Source organism: Bombina bombina, chromosome 5 (assembly GCF_027579735.1).
Source record: "Bombina bombina isolate aBomBom1 chromosome 5, aBomBom1.pri, whole genome shotgun sequence".
In the NCBI taxonomy this organism is placed as follows: domain Eukaryota; kingdom Metazoa; phylum Chordata; class Amphibia; order Anura; family Bombinatoridae; genus Bombina; species Bombina bombina.
Window position 1 is genome coordinate 354,977,094 of NC_069503.1, and position 22,820 is coordinate 354,999,913.

The 22,820-nt window shown below is 39.4% G+C and overlaps 1 protein-coding gene across 1 annotated transcript; it reads right to left on the bottom strand.

The window, feature by feature from the left end:
- Positions 1–252: 252 nt before the first annotated feature.
- LOC128661479 (ligand-dependent nuclear receptor-interacting factor 1-like) lies at positions 253–4,132 on the bottom strand. Its single transcript, XM_053715728.1, has 2 exons — positions 3,624–4,132; positions 253–2,485 (listed from the first exon to the last, which is right to left on the bottom strand). The coding sequence occupies exons 1-2, from the start codon at positions 4,130–4,132 to the stop codon at positions 268–270; spliced, it is 2,727 nt and encodes a 908-aa protein (XP_053571703.1). The 3' UTR covers positions 253–267.
- Between the last annotated feature and the right edge of the window lie 18,688 nt (positions 4,133–22,820).

A 22,820-nucleotide genomic window follows, 5' to 3' on the forward strand; every position in this document is an offset into this window, starting at 1 on the left:
GTTAAACTGCTTGTGAAGATTGCCAGCCAAGACAGAAGGCATCAAGTTATTTACCTCTTTGTGCAGATCTCAAAAGTGTCCGTCTTACACACATTATGATTTTTTATATATATATATATATATATATATATATATACATATATATATATATATATATATATATATATATATATATATATATATATATATATATATATATATATATATACATATATACATACACACACATACATACATACACACACACACACACCACCGGATTTAAATTTAGGGTTTCCTCTGCCATCTGATGGCCTCTAGTTCTTGTTCTCGTTCCCTAAGAAGTTCTTTAAGCCGTCGGATTTTCTCATCACGCACAGTCTCATCTATATCTACTGGAGAAGGGGTCACAGGGCCTGACCTAATAGTTGGAGGAACAAGTGGAACAGAGGAGACCTGGCCATTCTGGATGTCGGTGCTGTATGAATTATTTTCAGAGCTTGGTGGTAAGTCATCAGGATTTTCTTCCCAGCTGTCGACATAAGATGAAGTAGCTACTACAGGAGGATAAGCAATGTGTGTGTGGGGCAGGTAACTGCTAGCCATTGCGGAGGAGCTTGGTCCTGTTAAAATGGTAATACTTGGCGGAGTAGAACAATTTATTGTTTTGGCAGAAGCGTTAGATGACACTACAGAAGGTGAACCAGAGTTTACAGCTGAATAGGTATCATTCTTTCGTCTCTTTGCGTTTTCATAAGTGTCCAAAGATATTGATTTTCGTTTCATCTGCTGCATTTCAAACGGAACCTGTGACAGCAGTTCATATTTCTGAGAGCTCTTGTTTGTTGCTGTAACATTATTCTGTAGACGATTAGAAACTGAGGTGCAGGATTTTATTCTTTCTGTATGAAACAGAGGAAGCCTTTTCAATGTAACCTTTTCTTTTTTTACCAAGCCAAATTTCCATCTTAACCGTTTAATCATTTGGTCTAATGGCAGTTTGTTGTTCACTTTCAATTTGGGAGACATTCTGGTGTTCGTCTCTGCTTTCGATGATAAAATATTTGGGCCCAGTGAGATGCTTGCAACAGTATTTGGCTCAGAGTTTGACACATTGAAGTTGAATGTGTTTGATAGATTAGCACCACTTGCGTGGTTTGTCAAACTACAAGCGGCAGCCTGTTTTTTATTAACATTATTGCTAACGCAGATGGAATTATCTTCAATTTTAGCCACTTGAAGTTTAAAGGGTTGAGGCAACATTGTATTTTCCTTCTTTACAGTAATGTTCACAATTTTCTGAAGATTGTCCACGTTTGCACTAATTTGTGGATTGTTGGATTTAGTTATTTTATTTTTAGACAGCACTACCTCAACCACCTTATTGGATATATCCTTAATTGATTCAGCATGCTTATGTGTTTCAGAATGCAGAACATTTTTTTCACATGGAACACTGGTTGTTGGTTCTGCATTTTTTGGTTCTGTATTAAAGACATCTGATCCTTTCTTTGCTAACAAATAAATTTTATTGTTGTACATAACTAGAGCATTGTCCTTAATGGGGATGACTCTGGTGTTGACTGTATTGTTGCACACTGGTAAAAAATTTGCAATACTGGTCTCATTTTTTGTTTCAGACAATATCTTTAGCAGCTTTGAAGCAGTGTCATTGGAAGATTTTACTGGAACAAGACAGGCTGGAGACTCTTTATTCTCTTGCACAATCCATTTCATTGGCATTTTTGGTGATGCCATTTTATCACCCACTGGCAGTTCATTAAAAGGTTGTGTTCCTGGTGAAGGCAGAACTTGTGCTCCTCGGTTTGATGTATCATGTTTGAGATATGCTTGCTCCAAGTTCTTGGAAGCCATTGTTTTTACAGTATTGACTGGTGACACATAAATAACTGAAGGGTTGGGCTTTTCCTGTTTTCCACTATTAGGAGTTGCTGCTAGTATTTTCTGCTGGACGGCAAAAGGCAGAGAGGAAGCAGGGACAGTTTTAACTTCAGCATTAGCTGGTATTTGCAGGTGATGTCCTGAAGGTAACATAGGCATTGTTTTTATACTACCTGGTAATGATTTTGAATTGATCTTCATAAATGTTGGCCTTGGCGGTGAATTTGGACTTAATGGCACATTCACATGTGATTTCTCGAGTATTACAGTGGTGTTCTGAAGTGGAGAAGTTTTACTGTCAACCACACTTATGCTTTTTGCACCATCTTTGGTATTTCCTGGTGTAGTAATTATATAGTTTCCAAAGTTGGGGTGCGTTAACACTTGTCCTGTTGAAGGTAAAACTGTACTGGAAGCTGTAGGCAGCACAGAATAGCTAGTTTGGTTTTGCAGTACCACTGGAGATGAATTGGAGATGACTGGAGTATAAGTATATGGAATAAGGTTATCTGATTTTGAAACTGGTATCAGTTGTAAAACATTGTTCCCTTGCAGTCCACTAGCTTGAACTACTTGATACACGCACCCTGTAAGGCTCACAACCCTAAAATACCCGCGGCGCCCTAATATTATGGAACTCACTCCCACTCGCGCAGAACACTCCCAACCGAGCTACATTTTTAGATTTATATATATGTATACGAAATAATTTCAAATGATGGTTATTTGTGTTAAGTTTATTCAGCACACATTATTTACACACTTTTTGATCACTTTTAATATGTGTATATATATATATATATATATATATATATATATATATATATATATATATAAATTTGTATGTGATATGGTTAGTGGTTTAGTACAGATTGTTTGTTGTTCTGTGATATTTACGGATGCAAAACAAACACTATTTACTATAACACATTATTCTATTTTCACAATGTTAATTGGTTGTTTTTATTTTTATATTATTTGGATTATTAATTGCTAGTATTATATGTTTTAATTAATAGTTAATTAGTTTATTTAGCAACACGTATCACGGTTTTATATCATGTTTTTTTTTTTTTGTTGTTTTTTTTTTTAGTTTTCAAAAGAGGTTTATTGAAATATGCAAAATGATACATAAATATCGCTCTGGCGATTATCACAATAAAGTTAACATTCAATGGACAAAATTTTTTAAACATTTTTCTTAACTTACAAATCTGTTTAGTCAGATAACAGAAAAGAAGTTCCGTCAAAGAAATGATACAACTCATCTTCTGTGAGGGTTGCTTTTAAGAAGTAGGTTGATAGTTCACAAGATTAAAGATAGCCAAGGGGAGAACATAGAAGAGCAGAAGCAAGAGAGGAAGAAGCAAGAGGGAAAGAAAAAAAAAAAAAAGGGGGGGGAAAGGGTGGATTGTGGAAGGGAGGGAAGGACCTCAGAGTGTACCCTTCCAGACCGCCAAGATCATTTTGTGTGTGTCTACTTTCTCAATTTTGAGGTAATGATACCTCTCCAGGCATGATCTGGGATTTTGGGAAGTTGAATAAACAGTATGCTTTCAGGTGTATTTGGTATGTTTACTCCCAGGATCTCTGACATGTGAGCAAAGACACCCTCCCAGAATGTTCTCAGTCTAGGGCACCCCCACCATATATGTAGAATTGAGCCCTCCTCCCCGCACCCCCTCCAACAGCTATCACTCAGTGTGGGATAAATCTTATGCAATCTATTGGGGGTGAGGTACCACCGGCATAGGAATTTTAGGTGTATCTCTTGTATGGTAACCGATACCGATGATCTTTTAGTGAGCTCAAACGCTTGTGCCCAAGATTCATATTCAACCTCCCTGTTCAGTTCCCTATTCCAAGCAATAGTATACGCTGGCAATGCTTTAAGGTCTGCATCAGAGGCTAATTTGTAGAGAAGGGATATTAGGTGACCAGGGGCAGTTGTTTGGATACACAATTTCTCAAATGCAGTGGTCTCTCGTCCCAAATCCTTCCTATATTTGTGGTGCGACATGTAATGGTGTAACTGGTTATATCTGAGCCATGAGGAAAATATTTCCCCATGGGTCTCTGCCAGCTGGGATTGAGTTTTTGTTGAGTTGCCCTCCCTTAGGAATTGCATGGAGCCTGATCTGAGGTTGTAAAGTGGTAAAACCCGGTATCCCATCTTGCAGTATGGGAGAGCCACATTTTCTATAATAGGGGAGAGGGGGGAGTGGTAAGAAGAGATGTGTGTACTGGTCATGATAGTTCTATCACAAACAGCCAATGTCTCAGCCGTGATTATGTAACGGTGTACTGATCCCAGCCTCTGAGCTGGGGGCGTCCAAGCAATGGTGCCTACATTATTGTATTTAAAGATCTGCCTATGTAGGAGTATCCATGCTTTGTTTGTGTCGTTGTGGGCCCATTCAACTATATGTTGTAAAAAGATCGCCTTCCTATACGCTAATAGATGAGGGACACCCAAACCCCCCTGTCCCTTGTCATGTACATGGTCTTCCTCGAGATTCTAGGTTTTATATTTTCCCATATGTATTGTTCCATTAGTGTTTGCAGTTTTGTGATGAAACCACCCTGTAGGGGTATCGGTACTGCTTGGAGAATGTATAAAATCCTTGGCAGGACATTCATCTTAATTACCCCTATTCTCCCTAACCAAGAGAGGGGTTTGTTCTTCCATATTGATAGGTCTCTGCATATGTCATTTCTCAGTGGGATATAGTTTTGTTTAAAGAGGTCTTGTGTGGAAGGTGTTAGATAGACTCCCAGGTACTTAAGTTTATGTTGGGCCACTGTTATGTTATGTTCCGCTTTTAGTTTTTGTATATGGTGACTCTGGGTGTTAACGTTCAGTAACTCTGACTTATTTAAATTAAGGAGAAAATTAGAAATTTCCCTGTATTTTTTAAGCTCCCCAAGCAATTCAGGTATAGATGAGTCAGTCTCCGTCAGGGTAAACAGAATGTCATCTGCATATAAAGATTGTTTAAACTCTACGCCCCCCATCATAATTCCTTTGATCTTAGTGTTTTTCCTGACTTTCTGAGCTAGCACTTCAATGGCTATGGCGAATAACAGGGGTGAGAGAGGACACCCCTGTCTCGTCCCGTTCGAGATAGAAAAGGCTTCCGAAAGAGCACCATTGACTCTTAATTTTGCATTTGGTGTTGAATAGAGGGCCATGGCCATATTCAAGAAAGCTTTCGGAACCCCCATCTCGACCATTGCCCTCTGCAGAAAAGGCCACCCCACCCTATCGAAGGCCTTCTCTGCATCGGTAGAAAATAGGACCATAGGTGTTCCCGTCTCCTTGGCATGATTAATTAGCTGTATAACCTTTGTTACATTATCTCTTTGATTGTTGGATATTAGGCTGGGTAAAATTTTATTTAACCTATTTGCTAATATTCTAGCAAGTATCTTCATATCTGTGTTAATTAAAGATATCGGCCTAAAGTTCCCTGGGCATGTCGCAGGTCTACCTGGTTTAGCTAATACAGTAATATGTGCCTCTAGGAGAGATTTTGATAGAAAGGGTGTCTCTCTGAGATCGTTGAATAGTTGTAACATGTGTGTGGCCAGGGCTTCCTCACATTTTTTATAGTACTTAGAAGAGATCCCGTCAGGGCCAGGACTTTTGTTTGAGGGGGAGTCTTTAATTGCTTGGTGTAATTCGTCTTTAGTGATAGGGTTGGCTACGGAATCCGCTGTTTTTTTGTCGATGGATGGGAGCCCTAAATCTAAGAAATATTGATTCATTTTATCTTTAAATACTGGGGTTTCCTGAACTCCGTCCTTATCTAGATTGTATAGTGTTTCGTAATATCTCCGGAAAGTTGCTGCTATTTTAGTGCTGTCTTTGACTATTTGTCCGTCAGGTGTTGATAAGGAGTGGATGTATGTGTTTAACTGTTTTCTCTTCAAGTTTCTGGCTAATACCCTCCCTGGCTTATTACCGCCTTCATAGTAATGTTGCTTGAGGAATAACGCTTTGCGTTGATGTATTTCGTTCAAGTGTTGCTTAAGTTCAAGTCTCGTGTCTAATAGTTCTTTGGTGATTTTCGTGTCCACGGGTGTTTTCTTGTGTTCAGATTCTAGGGAGCCGATTTTTTTTTAATAAATTGGTGTGTTTTTCTAGCATGTCTGTTAAGTTTAGTTTTATGCTTTATTAGTATTCCCCTAATCACTGTTTTGTGGGTGAATGTGAGTTGATGGTGAAGTATTTGCGTATTTCTTTGTGTACTGACTCTAGCAGAATTGGGTCATTCAGTAGGAGATCATCTAATCTCCATATCTTAGTCGAGGTCGGAATGTCCGGCCACAGCACGTGGCATGTCACAGGGGCATGGTCCGACCAAGTGATCGGCCCAATCTCACATCTAGCAGTGATTGAGAGGCCATGGGAGTCCGTAAAGATGTGGTCTATCCTTGTATAACAATTGTGGGGGTAGGAATAGAAAGTGTAATCCCTGTCTAGGGGATGGAGAGTCCTCCATATGTCATGGAGAGTTAAACTTTGAAGAGTACCTTTAATGGATTTCAATGTGGCGCTAGCAGTACTAGTGGTTCCTCTAGAGGAGTCCAGTGCGGGGTTGAGGGACAAATTAAAATCTCCCCCCAGGAATGTTACTCCCTGAGAGTTGTCCAGTAATAGGTTGGCTATTTTCCTGAAAAACCCTGACTGTGCGGTATTGGGGGCATATATGTTGAGCAATGTAATGTGGTGACCATACAAATTACCCTTCAGGAGAATAAATCTTCCCCCTTGATCACGCTCTACATGGATTATCTGTAATGGTAGTGTTTTATGTATGAGTACACTTACACCAGCTTTTTTATTTGGGCCTGATGCAAAGTAGGCTGTGGGATATTGAGTATTATGCCATGTATGCTCTTTTCCCTTTTGAAAGTGGGTTTCCTGAACCATTAGGATGTGGCTATTTAATTTGTTTAAGTCCCTGAATGCGATTGATCTCTTTCCTGGGTTATTTAACCCTTTGGCATTAATAGATGTCACTTGGAGTGAGTGATCTTGGAATCTACTGACCTTGGCTGGCATCTTAGAACAATGGGAGGGGGCTCAAAAAGGAATGACAGAAGAAAAAAAAAAAAAAAAAAAGGGGGGGGGGAAGTTAGTAGAGAGGAGGAAAAGGCTATTTAGGTGGGAATGTGGGGCTCGAAAAAGGGAAAGATGGAAGAAGAGAAAGTTTCAGAGTATCTTAGTACTGTAATAGATGATAGAATTAACAATTTCACAGAGCAATATGTTGTACAGCAATGTATCAAATCTCTAAATAGGAACCTAGACTGAAAGGGGTAGGATACCCAACTTCAGCAAATAACATATAGTATTTAAACATTTAAGAAATACCCAGCATTTTTTTCTTTTTTTTTTTTCTTTCTTTTTTTTGAGTGGGGGGAGGGGGGGGGAGGAGGGGGTTAAGCTGGTAAGGGAGGGGGGGTTAGGGGGAAAGGATAAGCAAGAGGAAAGGACTGTATGAATTGGCTAGAGGAGAGTATTGACAAGTATTCTATCCAAGGGTCTGCTAGCAAGATGATACGGTTTATAGAAGGAAAACATTCTGTCCCCCTAATTGCTGTGTTTTCTATATAGAGGGCCATGGGGAACCTGCATTGGATATGAACCTGCATAACCCTCAACCATAGACCCCTTCATTAACTTGTAATCCTAACAGTAAAAAAAGCAACTAATATATCTATCTAGTGTCTCTCACCATGTAAAACAACTAAAACAATTATAACAATTAAGGCACCTGTAGATGTGAGCATATAACGTTTATCACATATATACTATTTGTCTGTAAACAAAGAACACATTTGCAGTCTATTGATGAACCTGACAGTCAATGAGGTGCCCCTGGATGTCTGGACTTCTCGGCTTCGCAATGTAACAGGGCTAATTATTTCAATTATCCTTTTGATATCATAGGAGAAGAAAGTCCCGTACATGGAACCAAGAGAGAGAAAAAAATAGAATGCAATACAGTCACTTAAGGCAAAAAACGGTACTTATCTATATTTAGGGGCTGGATTCCCCGGTGACCCCTGCAGGTCCCTCCGTCGTTTTCCCTGAAGTTGATTCTTGGAGCTTGTCTGCATGTCCCCGGAGGTTCAGTTCTTTGTAAAAAAGCTGGGGGTCCATGTCTGGTCTGTATATGCTGACTTTATTGTTATGGTTAACAATTATTGAGACCGGGAATCCCCAGCGGTATTGAACCTTATTGGAACGGAGGTATGCAGTGATATGAGACAGTTCTCTGCGCTTCTGGAGCGTGGTGGGGGATAGGTCCGAGAACACCTGAATTTTTTCGCCCGCATGAAGAACTGTGTCTTTCTGCCTAGCACACCTTAGAATCTCCTCATTGTCCCTAAAGCTGAGGAACTTGACTATTATATCTCTAGGGGGTGCTTTAGGAGGAGGCTTGGGTTTGAGTGCTCTGTGTGCCCTCTCTATGGGGACCTCCTTAGCGGAGGGGGAGTCCTTCATGACCCTGAACAGGGCCTGTAAGTACCCCTCGATGGCCTACAGCGGTTGTCCAGATCCTCCATTTTTTCTGATAGAAAATGCAAATGTTCTGTATGATTCTGTATTTCTGTAGAATTGGCCTTGAGATTAGAATTAATATTTTTATGCTGTTCCTCCATCGTTAGAACCCTGAGATCTAGTGCACTCAGATCCTTTCTCAGGTCTCCAAATAAAGATCTCATCCCGTGGAGCACTATCTTGATATCGTCCTTTGAGGACAGATGTTGTAAGTCCTCCTTGGTAACAAATGAGGCCGGTGTGTTTTCTGCTAGGTTATCTTGGTCCATAGGAGAGACCCGGCTAGCAGCTGCTGTGTCCCCCATACTGACAGAGTTGGGATCCAGTGGTTTAAGATAGTGGCTCATCGAGTTATTAGGCTTTCCTGTCTTATTTTGCCTCTTGCAGGGCATCACAGTAACAGCTGGAGGGGGGGTTAAATTAAGACCAAAGTCCTGTTCTTGCAAGATTCTGCCGCCTTATGTATTTTTCAATTTTTTTTTTATGTTATATATTGGTCTAGGCTGTAAACCATAGGATGCCAGAGAGTCTCTAAGCCTAGGGAGCAGGGTAGATAGATGTATATATAGCCAGTAGTTAGGCCCGTTGTTCATATCACACAGTGCGGTTCTATTCTGTTATACGCTTGTATAATGTGGCTATTCCCAAAGAACCTTAAGTGAAACAGGCTTATACAAAAGGTTATTACCAAGGGAGATAGCTGATTTACGTAGTATAAGTTCTTTTTATAACACTTTACAGAATCAAAATAAAGTGAATAAAACAGATGAAATGTAGCCTTTGTATGTTTTACACAATTGTAAAGAGTTGTGTTCTTTAAAGATAGAAGGCAGCAAACAAGCAGCTTATTGGTACGTGTATGAGAAAAGCAGATTTGTATAGCAAAGTCTCTTTTTAGTTAAGCTTAGAAGTGAGAAACTGCTTTGCAGTCTGCAGTGTCCATATAGCAAGAGGTATCAGGTTACAGCAGGCAAAGTGTGTGATACAGAGAGAAGGGGAGAGCCAGATTTAACCAGGTATAAGCACTTTAACAGTTTGTATGCCAGCAGAACTTTGGATAGCAATATATACAGCTTGAGACAATTGTATATAAAATTAATGATACTTGCGAGTGAGTTTAGATCTGCAGAGAGCGAAGTTGGCACTGAGTCAAAACGGATCACAGCAGGGAAGCTGTTCTTATTTCCTGGTTGAGGCAAACACTCAGTAACGGAGCTGGCTGGAAAATCAGACTGTAGAGTTAACACAGAATTGCAAGAGTTGCTGCCAAAGTCTTTTTCTTGAAGTGTAAAGCGGCAGGAAATGCTTCTTAGGTTTAGAAGCTGGAGAGATGACAACAAGGATTTCTTTAACCCCTTAACGACCGACGATGTGCAGGGTACGTCCTCTAAAAAATGTCAGTTAACGACCAAGGACGTACCCTGCACGTCCTCAGTCTGGAAAGCAGCTGGAAGCGATCCTGCTCACTTCCAGCTGCTTTCCGGTTATTGCAGTGATGCCTCGACATCGAGGCATCCTGCAATAACACTTTCTGGCCATCCGATGCAGAGAGAGCCACTCTGTGGCCCTCTCTGCACCGGACATCGATGGCCGGTATCGTTGGTGGGTGGGAGCCGACTTGGGAGGCGGGTGGGCGGCCATCGTGATCTCTGTAAGGTTGAGGGGGGCGGGATCGGGGGGCGGAGCTTTCGGGGGCGTGCACGGGCGCGCGCGCATGCACGGGGCGGGAGCGGGGGGGAACCGCTACACTACAGAAAAAGTTAGGAGTAAAGTGTAATAAAAAATTAAATAAACCTTTATTTTAAAAAGCATCTAAGCGATCTGGAAGGGGTGGGGGGTTAGTATTGGGGGGGGGAAGCTACACTACAGAAAAGGGACATTTTTTTTTTATAAAGAAACATATTTTCACTAAAATGAGTACTGTCCCAAGATGGCGCACATTAAGTCAGAGGGGGAGGGTTAGAGAGCTGTTGGGTGGGGGATCAGTGAGGTTGGGGGCTAAGGGGGAACCTACACAGAAGCATATGTAAATATGCTAAAAAAATGCACAAAAAAGCCCAAATTTTCCTTTTATTTTAGTACTGGCAGAGTTTCTGCCAGTACTTAAGATGGCGGGGACATTTGTGGGGTAGGGGAGGGAAGAGAGATGTTTGGGAGGGATCAGGGGGTCTGATGTTTCAGGTGGGAGGCTGATCTCTACACTAAAGCTAAAATTAACCCTGCAAGCTCCCTACAAGCTACCTAATTAACCCCTTCACTGCTAGCCATAATACACATGTGATGCGCAGCGCCATTTAGCAGCATTCTAATTACCAAAAAGCAACACCAAAGTCATATATGTCTGCTATTTCTAAACAAAGGGGATCCCAGAGAAGCATTTACAACCATTTGTGCCATAATTGCACAAGCTGTTTGTAAATGATTTCAGTGAGAAACCTAAAATTGTGAAAAACTTAACGTTTTTTTTAATTTGATCGCATTTGGCGGTGAAATGGTGGCATGAAATATACCAAAATGGGCCTAGATCAATACTTGGGGTTGTCTACTACACTACACTAAAGCTAAAAATACCCCATAAAGCTCCTTACATGCTCCCTAATTAACCCCTTCACTGCTGGGCATAATACACGTGTGGTGCGCAGTGGCATTTAGCGGCCTTCTAATTACCAAAAGCAATGCCAAAGCCATATATGTCTGCTATTTCTGAACAAAGGGGATCCCAGAGAAGAATTTACAACCATTTATGCCATAATTGCACAAGCAGTTTGTAAATAATTTCAGTGAGAAACTGAAAGTTTGTGAAAAAATTTGTGAAAAAGTGAACGATTTTTTGTATTTGATCGCATTTGGCGGTGAAATGGTGGCATGAAATATACCAAAATGGGCCTAGATCAATACTTTGGGATGTCTTCTAAAAAAAAATATATACATGTCAATGGATATTCAGGGATTCCTGAAAGATATCAGTGTCCCAATGTAACTAGCGCTAATTTTGAAAAAAAAAATGGTTTGAAAATAGCAAAGTGCTACTTGTATTTATGGCCCTATAAGTTACAAAAAAAGCAAAGAAGATGTAAACATTGGGTATTTCTAAACTCAGGACAAAATTTAGAAACTATTTAGCCTGGGTGTTTTTTGGTGGTTGTAGATATGTAACAGATTTTGGGGTTCAAATTTAGAAAAAGTGTGTTTTTTTTCCATTTTTCCTCATATTTTATAATTTTTTTTATAGTAAATGATAAGATATGATGAAAAAAATTGTATTTTTAGAAAGTCCATTTAATGGCGAGAAAAACGGTATATAATATGTGTGGGTACAGTAAATGAGTAAGAGGAAAATTTCAGCTAAACACAAACACCGCAGAAATGTAAAAATAGCCTTGGTCCCAAACGGACAGAAAATGGAAAAGTGCTCTGGTCACTAAGGGGTTAAACAGGTACAAACGCAGGATCTGTAGATTTTAGCTCTAGAGCTTGAAGCAGAGTGGGAACTACAAACTTCAATTATCAAGCAAAGCACAGGTGTACTGAACACACCTTTAAAGAGAGGTGAAGGAGTGGGTTGGTCTTAGTTCTTAAAGCTACAGGAATATGACAGATCCCCCCTTTCAGGGGTGCCCCCTTCCCAGATTCCAAACCTGGTTTGTCAGGATGTAGACGATGGAAGGATGTGAGCAATTGTAAATCCTTAAGGGGTATCCAAGAATCCTCCTCATGACCATACCCTTTCCAATGTACCAGATACTCAATTGTTCTACCCCGGCGGCACGAATCCAGAAGTGATTCCACTTCGAATTCCGTTTGATCTTCTATCAGCTGAGGAGAGTCCTTGATGACTTGAGGAATATAAACATCAGATCCTTGATAGGGTTTAAATAGAGAAACATGGAAAGGTGGGTGTATCCTGTAAGATGTGGGTAGATCAAGAATCGCTGCATTAGTGTTGATCATTCTTTTTATCTTGAACGGACCTATGAACTGGTTAGCCAGTTTTTTGCTTGGTACCTTTAATTTGAGTTTTTTTGTTGAGAGCCAAACTCTATCGCCAACTGAGTATTGAGGTGGAGTTATATGTTTTTTATCAAAATAACTCTTTTGGGTACATTTAGATTTCTCTAAGTGAATCTTTAGGGAAGTCATAGTTTGTTTCAAATTAGAGACATAATGTCTAATTTGAGGTGGAGATGAAGTTGGGTACAGTGGTTGGATGGTAACCATAAGTGGCAAAGAAGGGTGAAACTTTAGTAGAAGAGTTGATGGAATTGTTGTATGCAAACTCTGCAAGCGGTAACCATTCAACCCAGTCATCCTGGTTCTGTGAGATATAACACCTTAAGTATTGCTCCAAAGTCTGATTCAGTCTTTCAGTAAGGCCATTAGATTGGGGATGAAATGCTGTTGACATTCTAGAGGAGATCCTTAACAATTTACATAGTTCCTTCCAAAACCTGGATGTAAATTGGGTCCCTCGGTCAGTGACTATAGAGGTCGGTAAACCATGGAGTTTCACAATGTGATCAAAGAATGTTTTAGCTGTTGTGAGAGCGTTTGGAATTCTCTTGAGAGGTATGAAATGAGAGATGATCTATAACCACTAATATGGTTGTGAATGAATTAGATGGTGGCAATTTGACTATGAAGTCCATTCCAATCATGGTCCAAGGGAATTCAGGTATATGTAATGGTTTTAGTAAACCAAAAGGTCTGTGGTGTTCTTTTTTGCAAGCTGCACATACATGACAATCTGACACAAAGGTAACTACATCTTGTCTTAAACCAGGCCACCAGTAATTCCTTGTTAATAAATCCTGGGTTTTAGTCCTTTACGCAGCATGATGGAATGGTAGAATCTTTTAGTAAAGCTAATAAAATGTCTTTTTGTAGGCTAGAAGTTACAGCTATAAACTTGGTCGACGGTATAACTGTTTGTTGTTCTTCCTTTTCATTATGTTTAGTAAAAGAATGGGAAAGAGCAGCTTGGATGTTCCTTGAACCTGGTCTATATGTGATCTGAAAGTTAAATCGGTCCAGGAATAAAGACCATCAAACTTGTCTTGATGACAAGGTCTTGTTTTTTCTAAGATATTGTAAATTCTTGATCTGTAAGAACTGTGATCTGATCTGTAAGAACTGTGAATGGTTTGAGTGTCCCTTTCAGTAGGTGTCTCCAGTGTTCCAGGGCACATTTGATAGCTGGAAGTTCCAGGTCCCCCACGGAGTAATTCCTTTCAGCTATAGACAGGAGTCGAGAGTAAAAAGCTACAGGATGTAGGACTGAAGTATCGGTTTGTTGTTGGGAGAGAATAGCACCAATACCAACAGTAGAAGCATCAACCTCTAACACAAATTGGAATTCTGGATTAGGAAGCTGTAGGATAGGAGCTGAAGTAAAACATTCTTTTAAATGCTCAAAAGCTTGTTGGGCTTCTATAGTCCAAACAAGTCGATTCTTACCGGTTAACTTAGTTAGAGGTTGAAAAATGGATGAAAATCCTTTGATGAATCTCCTATAAAAATTAGAGAAGCCTAGAAACCTCTGAAGAGATTTCACAGAGGTGGGTACAGGCCATTTGAGTATGGATGTAACCTTCTCTGGATCCATGTTTACACCATTAGGGGAGATTATGTAACCCAAAAATGTTATTGTCTTTACATGGAATACACATTTCTCAGCCTTGGCGTATAGCTGATGTTCTCTTAATCTAGACAAAACCCATCTTACATGTTTTACATGATCAGTTAGACTTTTGGAGTATATCAAAATATTGTCTAGATATATTACAACACACACATCCATTAAGTCTTTGAAAATATCGTTTATGAAAAATGTAAATGTGGCCAGAGCATTAGTTAAGCCGAATGGCATAACATTATATTGAAAGAGACCATAACGGGTTCTGAATGCTGTTTTCCATTCGTCATCGCTTTTTATCCTGATTAAATTGTATGCTCCCTTCAAATCTAGTTTGGTAAAAATAGTTGCATCTGTTAACCGTTCAAGTAATTCAGGAATTAAAGGAAGTGGATACCTATTTTTAATCGTAATAGAGTTTAATGCTCTGTAATCAATGATTGGGCGTAAGGTCCCATCTTCATTTGTGACAAAGAAAATGCCTGCTGCTGCAGGAGAGGTTGAGGTAGAAATAAAACCTTTCCTTAGATTATCGTCTAGGTACTCTCTGAGAAATTTTAATTCTTTTTGAGAGAGTGGAAAAATTCGGCCGAACGGTATGATAGACCCAGGTTTAGTATCAATGGGGCAATCATAAAGTCTGTGTGGAGGTAGATTTTCAGCTTCCTTAAGGTCAAATACATCTGAAAAGTCTGAATACTGCAATGGTATATGAGGGTGTAGAGTTTTGATTTCCACACAGGGAAAACAGGTAGCAGAACAGTATGGGGAAGAAAAAGTTACTGTGTTACTGCTCCAGTCTATTTGAGGGTTGTGTTTTCTTAACCAAGAATAACCCAATATTAAGGGGTGTAGTGAGCTAGGAATGATATCAAACATAATGTATTCTGTATGACCCATGTTACAAGAGACAAGTAAGGGAACAGTATGGTGTGTGATTGGGCCTTTTAAATAAGTAGAGCCATCAATAACCTTCACATAGATAGGGGTTTGCTTTTGCACACAAGGTATTTTATTAGTATATACAAGGGTTTTGTCAATGAAGCTTCCATAAGCTCTAGAATCAATCAGCGCCTCAGTCTTGAGATGATGCTGGTCCCACTGCAAAGACAATGTGAATGTTAATTGTGATTCATGAATGTTATCAGTATTTGGCTTAACTATAAGAATCTTACCCCTTTTTTGCCTGTTCAGAATAGGGCAGGAAGAGACACTGTTCTTTATTCCCACAGTACATACAGAGGTTTGATATCCTCCTTCTCTGTTTCTCTTCTTGGGATAATGGTCCACGGATGGCCCCAATTTCCATGGGCACAGGGGCTGTGGGGGTCTTTTCAGCATGAGAGGGTGTAAACCTTTTGAGGTAAGTCTCTGGGTGTTGTTTTTCGGCTCTCCTCTCTCTGTATCGTCTGTCCATTGCTATGCATATCTTTATGAGGGATTCCATGGTGTCTGGAGGTTCAATGCGAGAGATCTCATCCTTAAGGTGTTCAGAGAGACCTAAACGAAATTGGTTTTTTAAACTTACAGTATTCCACTGCGAATCTGTGGCCCAGAGCTGGAAATCTGCCACATAGTCCTCAACTGGACGTTTGCCTTGCTTCAGGGTGCGCAAATTTGTTTCTGCTGTTAACTGGGTGTTGCAATCCTCATACAAGACAGCCATCTCCTTAAAAAATACACTGATAGATTTCATAATAGGATCATCAATTTCATAAAACTTATCAGCCCACGAACGGGGATCTCCAGTTAGATAAGAGATGGTAGTACAAACCTTGATCTTGTCAGTATAATATGTCCTGGGCTTCATGGAAAACATCAGCATGCATGCATTTCTGAATTCATGAAAGCGTGTTCTTTCAGGGTGATCAGACTCTTTCCTTGAAAATAAATCATTCATTAACCTCTTCAGGGTGTGGTTTTCATTTTTAACTTCAGTCAAACCTTGTGCTAAAATTTCAACTTTCTGGTTTAAGGAAGCTATTTCAATTGCCATTGAGGCAGGATCCATGATTTTACTATATACAAGCTTTAAACTATAATGTATATATGTTAGTAAATTTCTTTATAGGCTTGATAATTCTGTTATACGCTTGTATAATGTGGCTATTCCCAAAGAACCTTAAGTGAAACAGGCTTATACAAAAGGTTATTACCAAGGGAGATAGCTGATTTACGTAGTATAAGTTCTTTTTATAACACTTTACAGAATCAAAATAAAGTGAATAAAACAGATGAAATGTAGCCTTTGTATGTTTTACACAATTGTAAAGAGTTGTGTTCTTTAAAGATAGAAGGCAGCAAACAAGCAGCTTATTGGTACATGTATGAGAAAAGCAGATTTGTATAGCAAAGTCTCTTTTTAGTTAAGCTTAGAAGTGAGAAACTGCTTTGCAGTCTGCAGTGTCCATATAGCAAGAGGTATCAGGTTACAGCAGGCAAAGTGTGTGATACAGAGAGAAGGGGAGAGCCAGATTTAACCAGGTGTAAGTACTTTAACAGTTTGTATGTCAGCAGAACTTTGGATAGCAATATATACAGCTTGAGACAATTGTATATAAAATTAATGATACTTGCGAGTGAGTTTAGAACTGCAGAGAGCGAAGTTGGCACTGAGTCAAAACGGATCACAGCAGGGAAGCTGTTCTTATTTCCTGGTTGAGGTAAACACTCAGTAACGGAGCTGGCTGGAAAATCAGACTGCAGAGTTAACACAGAATTGCAAGAGTTGCTGCCAAAGTCTTTTTCTTGAAGTGTAAAGCGGCAGGAAATGCTTCTTAGGTTTAGAAGCTGGAGAGATGACAACAAGGATTTCTTTAAACAGGTACAAACGCAGGATCTGTAGATTTTAGCTCTAGAGCTTGAAGCAGAGTGGGAACTACAAACTTCAATTATCAAGCAAAGCACCGGTGTACTGAATACACCTTTAAAGGGAGGTGAAGGAGTGGGTTGGTCTTAGTTCTTAAAGCTACAGGAATATGACATATTCTCTTATGAAGTGAAGTATTTTTTTTTCTTTTTTTTCTCTTTTTTTTTATTCCTCCATGGATCAACGTGATGTCACCAGAAAACCCTCCAATGTATGCTATTGCAGTACCCTTGCTGGCCCCCAAATAATGTTATATGGTGTGGAGCTGTGTAATCTCGATATACCCCCCCCCCACACAGCCACAATGATCCGGCTCTGACAGGCCCAGTGTGTAACAGTCTCTATGAGCGGTAAATCCGCTGCTTTGGCCGAGGGGAGAAGGGGAGAAGGCCCTGCTTATTAGAGGCCCAGAGAGGTATGTTTTGTGGGGATAAGCAATCACGGCTTACCGTTATTCTATGCTGCACCGGAACAGGCGAGCATTCACAGCCTCAGACTCCGCTCGCTCTGGAACAGTCTCACCTCCCGATAGGCCGAGATCCCACGTGGGGTTCTAATCCCGTCCTCTGAGGGTAAGTGGAGCCTGTGAAGGCCAATAGCCGTTGATGCGTATCGATCCTTCATGCACGGTGAGTCTGCAGAAGAGAGGCACATTCCGGAATAGATGTGGCAGTTTTGTTAGGCCCCAATGGCGCGATCTATAGATTGTTGCGCTTCTGATGTTTCTGACCCCATCGCATCGTATCAAAAGGGTCTCCTTCACTGTCACACGCTGATTATGCTATTTTGGGTTGTGGGAACAGTTAAAGTGCCGGGTATTATTAGTTTTGCCTAGTTGGGTATTGGGAGCCCTCCTAATGTGCGGCCATCTCCCTGCGTGGCCAGGCTCCGCCCCCCTTTATATCATGTTTTAATAATGATGTATGCTATTTCACTTGTAATATATGTTATGATTCGATCATAATGTTTATTATGCACTTTATAATCACATATAAGATGTTTTCTATTTTGTAGTGGTTTTGTATAGGAAGTCATTTTTGATACAATTGACACTATTTTTGGTTGTTATTTTACATATGGCCTCTGTTTATTATTCACCCTCCTAATAGGTTGATGGGAAAACACTGCTGATCCCACTGTCCAATAGGTATCGATTAATGTCGTGCATGTGGGTGTGTAGTCTACAGACGCTTTGATTGGCCATCTGAGGTTTTCAAATAGAGCAAGGTTATAGTAGGTAGCATATACCCTGATGAAACGGCAGTTTGTGCCGAGAAACGCGTTGCTATGCAAGATTTTTATATTTTAATAAATCTACTTATTTTTTTTAACCTTGCTCTCCATTCATTACCCAGATTCCAACTTGGAGTCCGCGTTTTGTAGACTTATCGCAAGTGCTACCACCTCATTGGCCGTGTTCCTCTGCTGATACCGGAAGCTGTGACATCACTGGAGATGAGCCCCTTTGCGGCCCAGCTGCCCTGTTGGATCATTTGAGTCAGCAGAGCTGCTCTGAAGCCTCGGTTCGTGTTATATTGCACTGGATGTGCATCTCCGTTTGTTAGTACCTAATTCCTATCACACGTTATTTCTTGAGTTATGGCACCAAGGGCGCCTCTTTTATTTTTGTCTTATAGGACTCAATATATATTTTGTTCCATCTCTGTTGAGAGAGCTGCTTGCCTGTTATATCCTGTTCCGCTGTCGAAGGACAACTTTTGGACTTTTTCACATACACATATGAACATTGGATAATATATGTGCATTGATTATTGATTCACAATTTTTATATTGTGTTTATATTTATATTATAAGAAATGAAACAAAACAGAGGGGCGCCTCATGTTTGGTATCATCAAATTTATACAAGATCACAGAATATTATGAGCCAAATGAGTACTCACATGGCTATATAGCACACCAATGTGCTTGTAGGAACAGGCTGCAGATTTAACAGGTGTGGCAGCTCACCCACAAAGGAAATCAGTCGTCTACTGCAGTAAAAAGATGAAGCACAAAACAGGCACCAATTGTGCAGATCACTCAGGATATAATTTGTATTCACTTTATACAGGTGCAAAATAGGTACTCACATGCTGGATTAGCACACCAATGTGCTAGTAGGAGCAGGCTGGCAGATTTTAATAAGGTGTGTCAGCTCACCCCCAGGAAACTTATCCTCAATGTGTAGTATCCAAATGAAGCAATGTTTTGTTGGTTAGGCTCCCATTCAAGCAGGCAAAGATAGGTATATCCACTCACAAAAATATTTCATAAGGTGTGAGCTGCCACACCTGTTAAATCTGCAGTCTGCTCCTACAAGCACATTGATGTGCTATATAGCCATGTGAGTACCCATTTGGCTCATAATATTCTGTGGTCCTGTATAATTTTGATGATACCACACATGAGGCGCCCCTCTGTTTTCTTTCATTTCTTATAGTTTATCTGGACCTATTGGTGAGGAGGAGGCTGCCATTGTCTGGTCTAAAAGAAGATTCACCCCACATTGTGGACTACAACTTTTATTCAGAACTGTCTTTCATATATATATTTATTAAGATATTTGATTGTATCTATAACTCTATATGCATAGTATTTTGATGTCATCAAAAGCTATAGATTAGCACCCCTTTTTGTTGATTAGATTATATTTATATTGTTTTATTATTTTTATTTTATCTTGCCTCATTGGGGGTGCATTTGGCGCACCTCTCACACAATATTTTGTATTGTATTGTGGTTTGCTGTTTTTATTCCATATAGAGGTTTTTTGCTACCATTATGTTATCTGTGAATGAAAGGGTTAATAAGAGACTATTGTTGGTCTCATCGGTTGCTCCCATAGATCCTGCACTCTGTGAGAATGACAATATTGAAAATCTATCTATACATTCATCTTTTTCCAAATTGGAAGAATTGATTAACACTGAGTGCAGGCACTGGTGGGATGCAGAGATGTTAAAAAAGTTTCTTGAGAAAAAACAAATCCCTAGAGGATTGAGAATATTTAAAAACTGTTCTTTTAAGGATGATGCCAACTTGTTAGTTAAATGGAATGTTCCTTCTAGTTGATGAGGATTTTAATATCACATAGAGAAGCTTTAGTGGCCAACATTACTATTGAAATAGAAAAATTACAAATACAACTTGATACATTTAAAACCTCTACTGAATATGAAGAATTAAACAAATTAACTCTACAAAAAACTGATGCTTATCAGAAAGAGCTACTGGAAAATAAAAATTGCAAATTATTGCATGATGAGGGTGATTATAGTAGGGGTGAAATCCACACATACAATCATGGTAGGCATAGAAATAGGAATCACAATAGATATAGTAATAATTAATTCAACAGGTCCCCCTAGGGACCGCTCAGACAATGTGACTACTAGTGACAATCATCATGCTAACAGTGATCACATTACTAAAAAAGAGGGTGTATTCACACCAAAACAACAATAATAACCTTACTGGCAATGCTCAGTCGAGTGGGTCAAGGGACAATGAATGGACTGTGGTGGACAGGAGGAATAGTTATAGAAACAGTAGTAACAATAGGTCACACTATAATAACTATTATAATGTAAATAGTACAGTACGGTCTAACAATGCGCAATATGGTTATAACACCTATAAAAATGGACCCACACATAATAATCCTACTCAACATGGTCCTAATCAAACCAAACCTGTTTGGCACAGTAACTCACATTATCATGATACTGATAACAGGCATGAAACAATAAGAAGAGGGAATACAGATTATCCTAACAGTGATAATGTTTCTATATCCAATAGATATGAAGTTTTAAATGAACCTGATACTCCCCTTATAGCTAATATGAGACATCCACCAGCTTATAATCATATTCACAACGGTAATATGAATGCTTCTGACAATTCTGTTTTTTTAGAGCAGAGAACAAGACAACAATCTTGGTCCCAGCGAAAAATAGCGAGTTACCTAGAACCACTAACAACACACACACAATCCTCAAAAGGAAAACGACCTTACACAGAAGGGGGCATAGAGGGCGGGGGAACACCTCCAAAAAAGCAAGACTACAAAGATTAAATAAAGGGATTTACAACCTATCAACACATCATTTGATAGATGATGAAATTAAGGTATTGGGCAAAGGGCTATCTTTTAGCCCCTCAAATTCCCATAACATCTTTAATCTTTTTGTTGATGTGAATAGATTCACACAGAAACTAACTATGCAGAAATATTTTGCTGAAAGAAAATTAAAAGGTTCAAATTTACAAACGATCTTGACAGATACTATGGACACTAGAATCCTTTGTAATATGCCTGTATACAAACCTAACGCCCTTTTAGAACAGCTGAGTGAGGGATTTGTACAAACAAATTTTAAAAATAAGTCAAATTTCAATCCTCAAGTATCCAATAATACATACATAGAAATTTTTAAAGAACTAGTAATAGAGGAATTGGAATCTATTCCCAAAAACATTAAGAGTAGAAATGTATTCCCTAATGAATTAAAGGCCCTGGAAACTTTGAAAAATGATGCATATTTGGTGATCCGCCAAGCGGATAAGGGAGGTGGGATCGTCCTTCAGGATTATGGAGATTATATTAAAGAAGCAGAGAGAATTTTACAAGATAAATCTTATTAATCTCTCTTTAAGGACGACCCCACCGTCAAATATTTGAAGACTTTAACTGGTTTAGTCAACTTTGCTTTTCAAGAAGGGATTGTCTAATTTTTAGTCCCCAAAGAACAAAGTTATGCCTTCTATTATCATCTGCCCAAGATCCATAAGGATATATTTAATCCTCCTGGCAGACCGATAATAGTGGGCATAGGTAGTTTAACTGAAAATGCATCTGCATATATTGATTATTTCCTCCAGAAGTATGTAGTGAATTTAGATTCATATATTAGGGATTCCTCTGACCTGTTGAAAAAACTGAATTGTATCCAGGTTACCAAGGGATCCTTATGGATAACTTGTGATGTACAGGCCCTTTATTCTAATATCCCTCATGACTTGGGTATAGAGGCTGTAGCTTGTTTTTTGGAGGGTGATTGGTATATTCCTCCACTCCAGAAACAATTCATTTTACAACTTATTTTATTTATCCTTAAACACAATTATTTTTTATTTCAAGATGATTTTTATTTACAGGTAAAAGGTACTGCCATGGGTACCAGGTTTGCCCCGAGTTTTGCAAACCTTTTTATGGGTTGCTTTGAATATCAATATATATACCAATTGAAGTAAGTTCAAGTCGAGCCTGGTATTCTATGGCAGATTTATAGATGATCTTATATTTATATGGAATGGTTCTATGGAATGAGCTGAGGAGTTTGTTGATCACCTTAACACTAATGATAAAGGGTTAGTTTTTACCAGTTTAATTCATCATAAATCAGTGGTGTTTTTGGATTTATGTTTGCGATTTAATGATATAAGGGGAATAGACAGCTCTACCCTTCTCAAAACCGTCGATAGCAACAGCTATCTAGATTTTTCTAACAATCACTATTATCCATGGAAAAAGAATGTCCCATATGGGCAATTTAAAAGAAATAGGCGTAACTGTAGCAAACTTTCTAATTATGAGCAACAAAGCCTCATCCTAAAGGAAAGGTTCTTAGAAAAGCATTATCCTTTGGACATTATTGATAAAAGCTATCTTCGTGCCAAAAATGAAAATAGGGAGAAATATTGTCAGGAACATAACCAGACCTCGCTGAATACACAAGAGCTGCTGGTGCAACGCCGCCCCCCTGCAGACTCGCGGCCAATGGGTCGCCAGCAGGGGGTGTAAATAAACCCAATTGTACTGGATCTGGTTGATTTCCGGCGATGTCTATCCGCCTGCT

Coding starts and splice junctions, on each gene's coding strand:
- LOC128661479 (XM_053715728.1), bottom strand. CDS start 4,132: ATGACCAGTACACACATCTCTTCTTACCACTCCCCCCTCTCCCCTATT. Junction 2,486..3,623: donor CTAAAATTCCTATGCCGGTG/GTACCTCACCCC, acceptor CGGGTATTTTAG/GGTTGTGAGCCTTACAGGGT.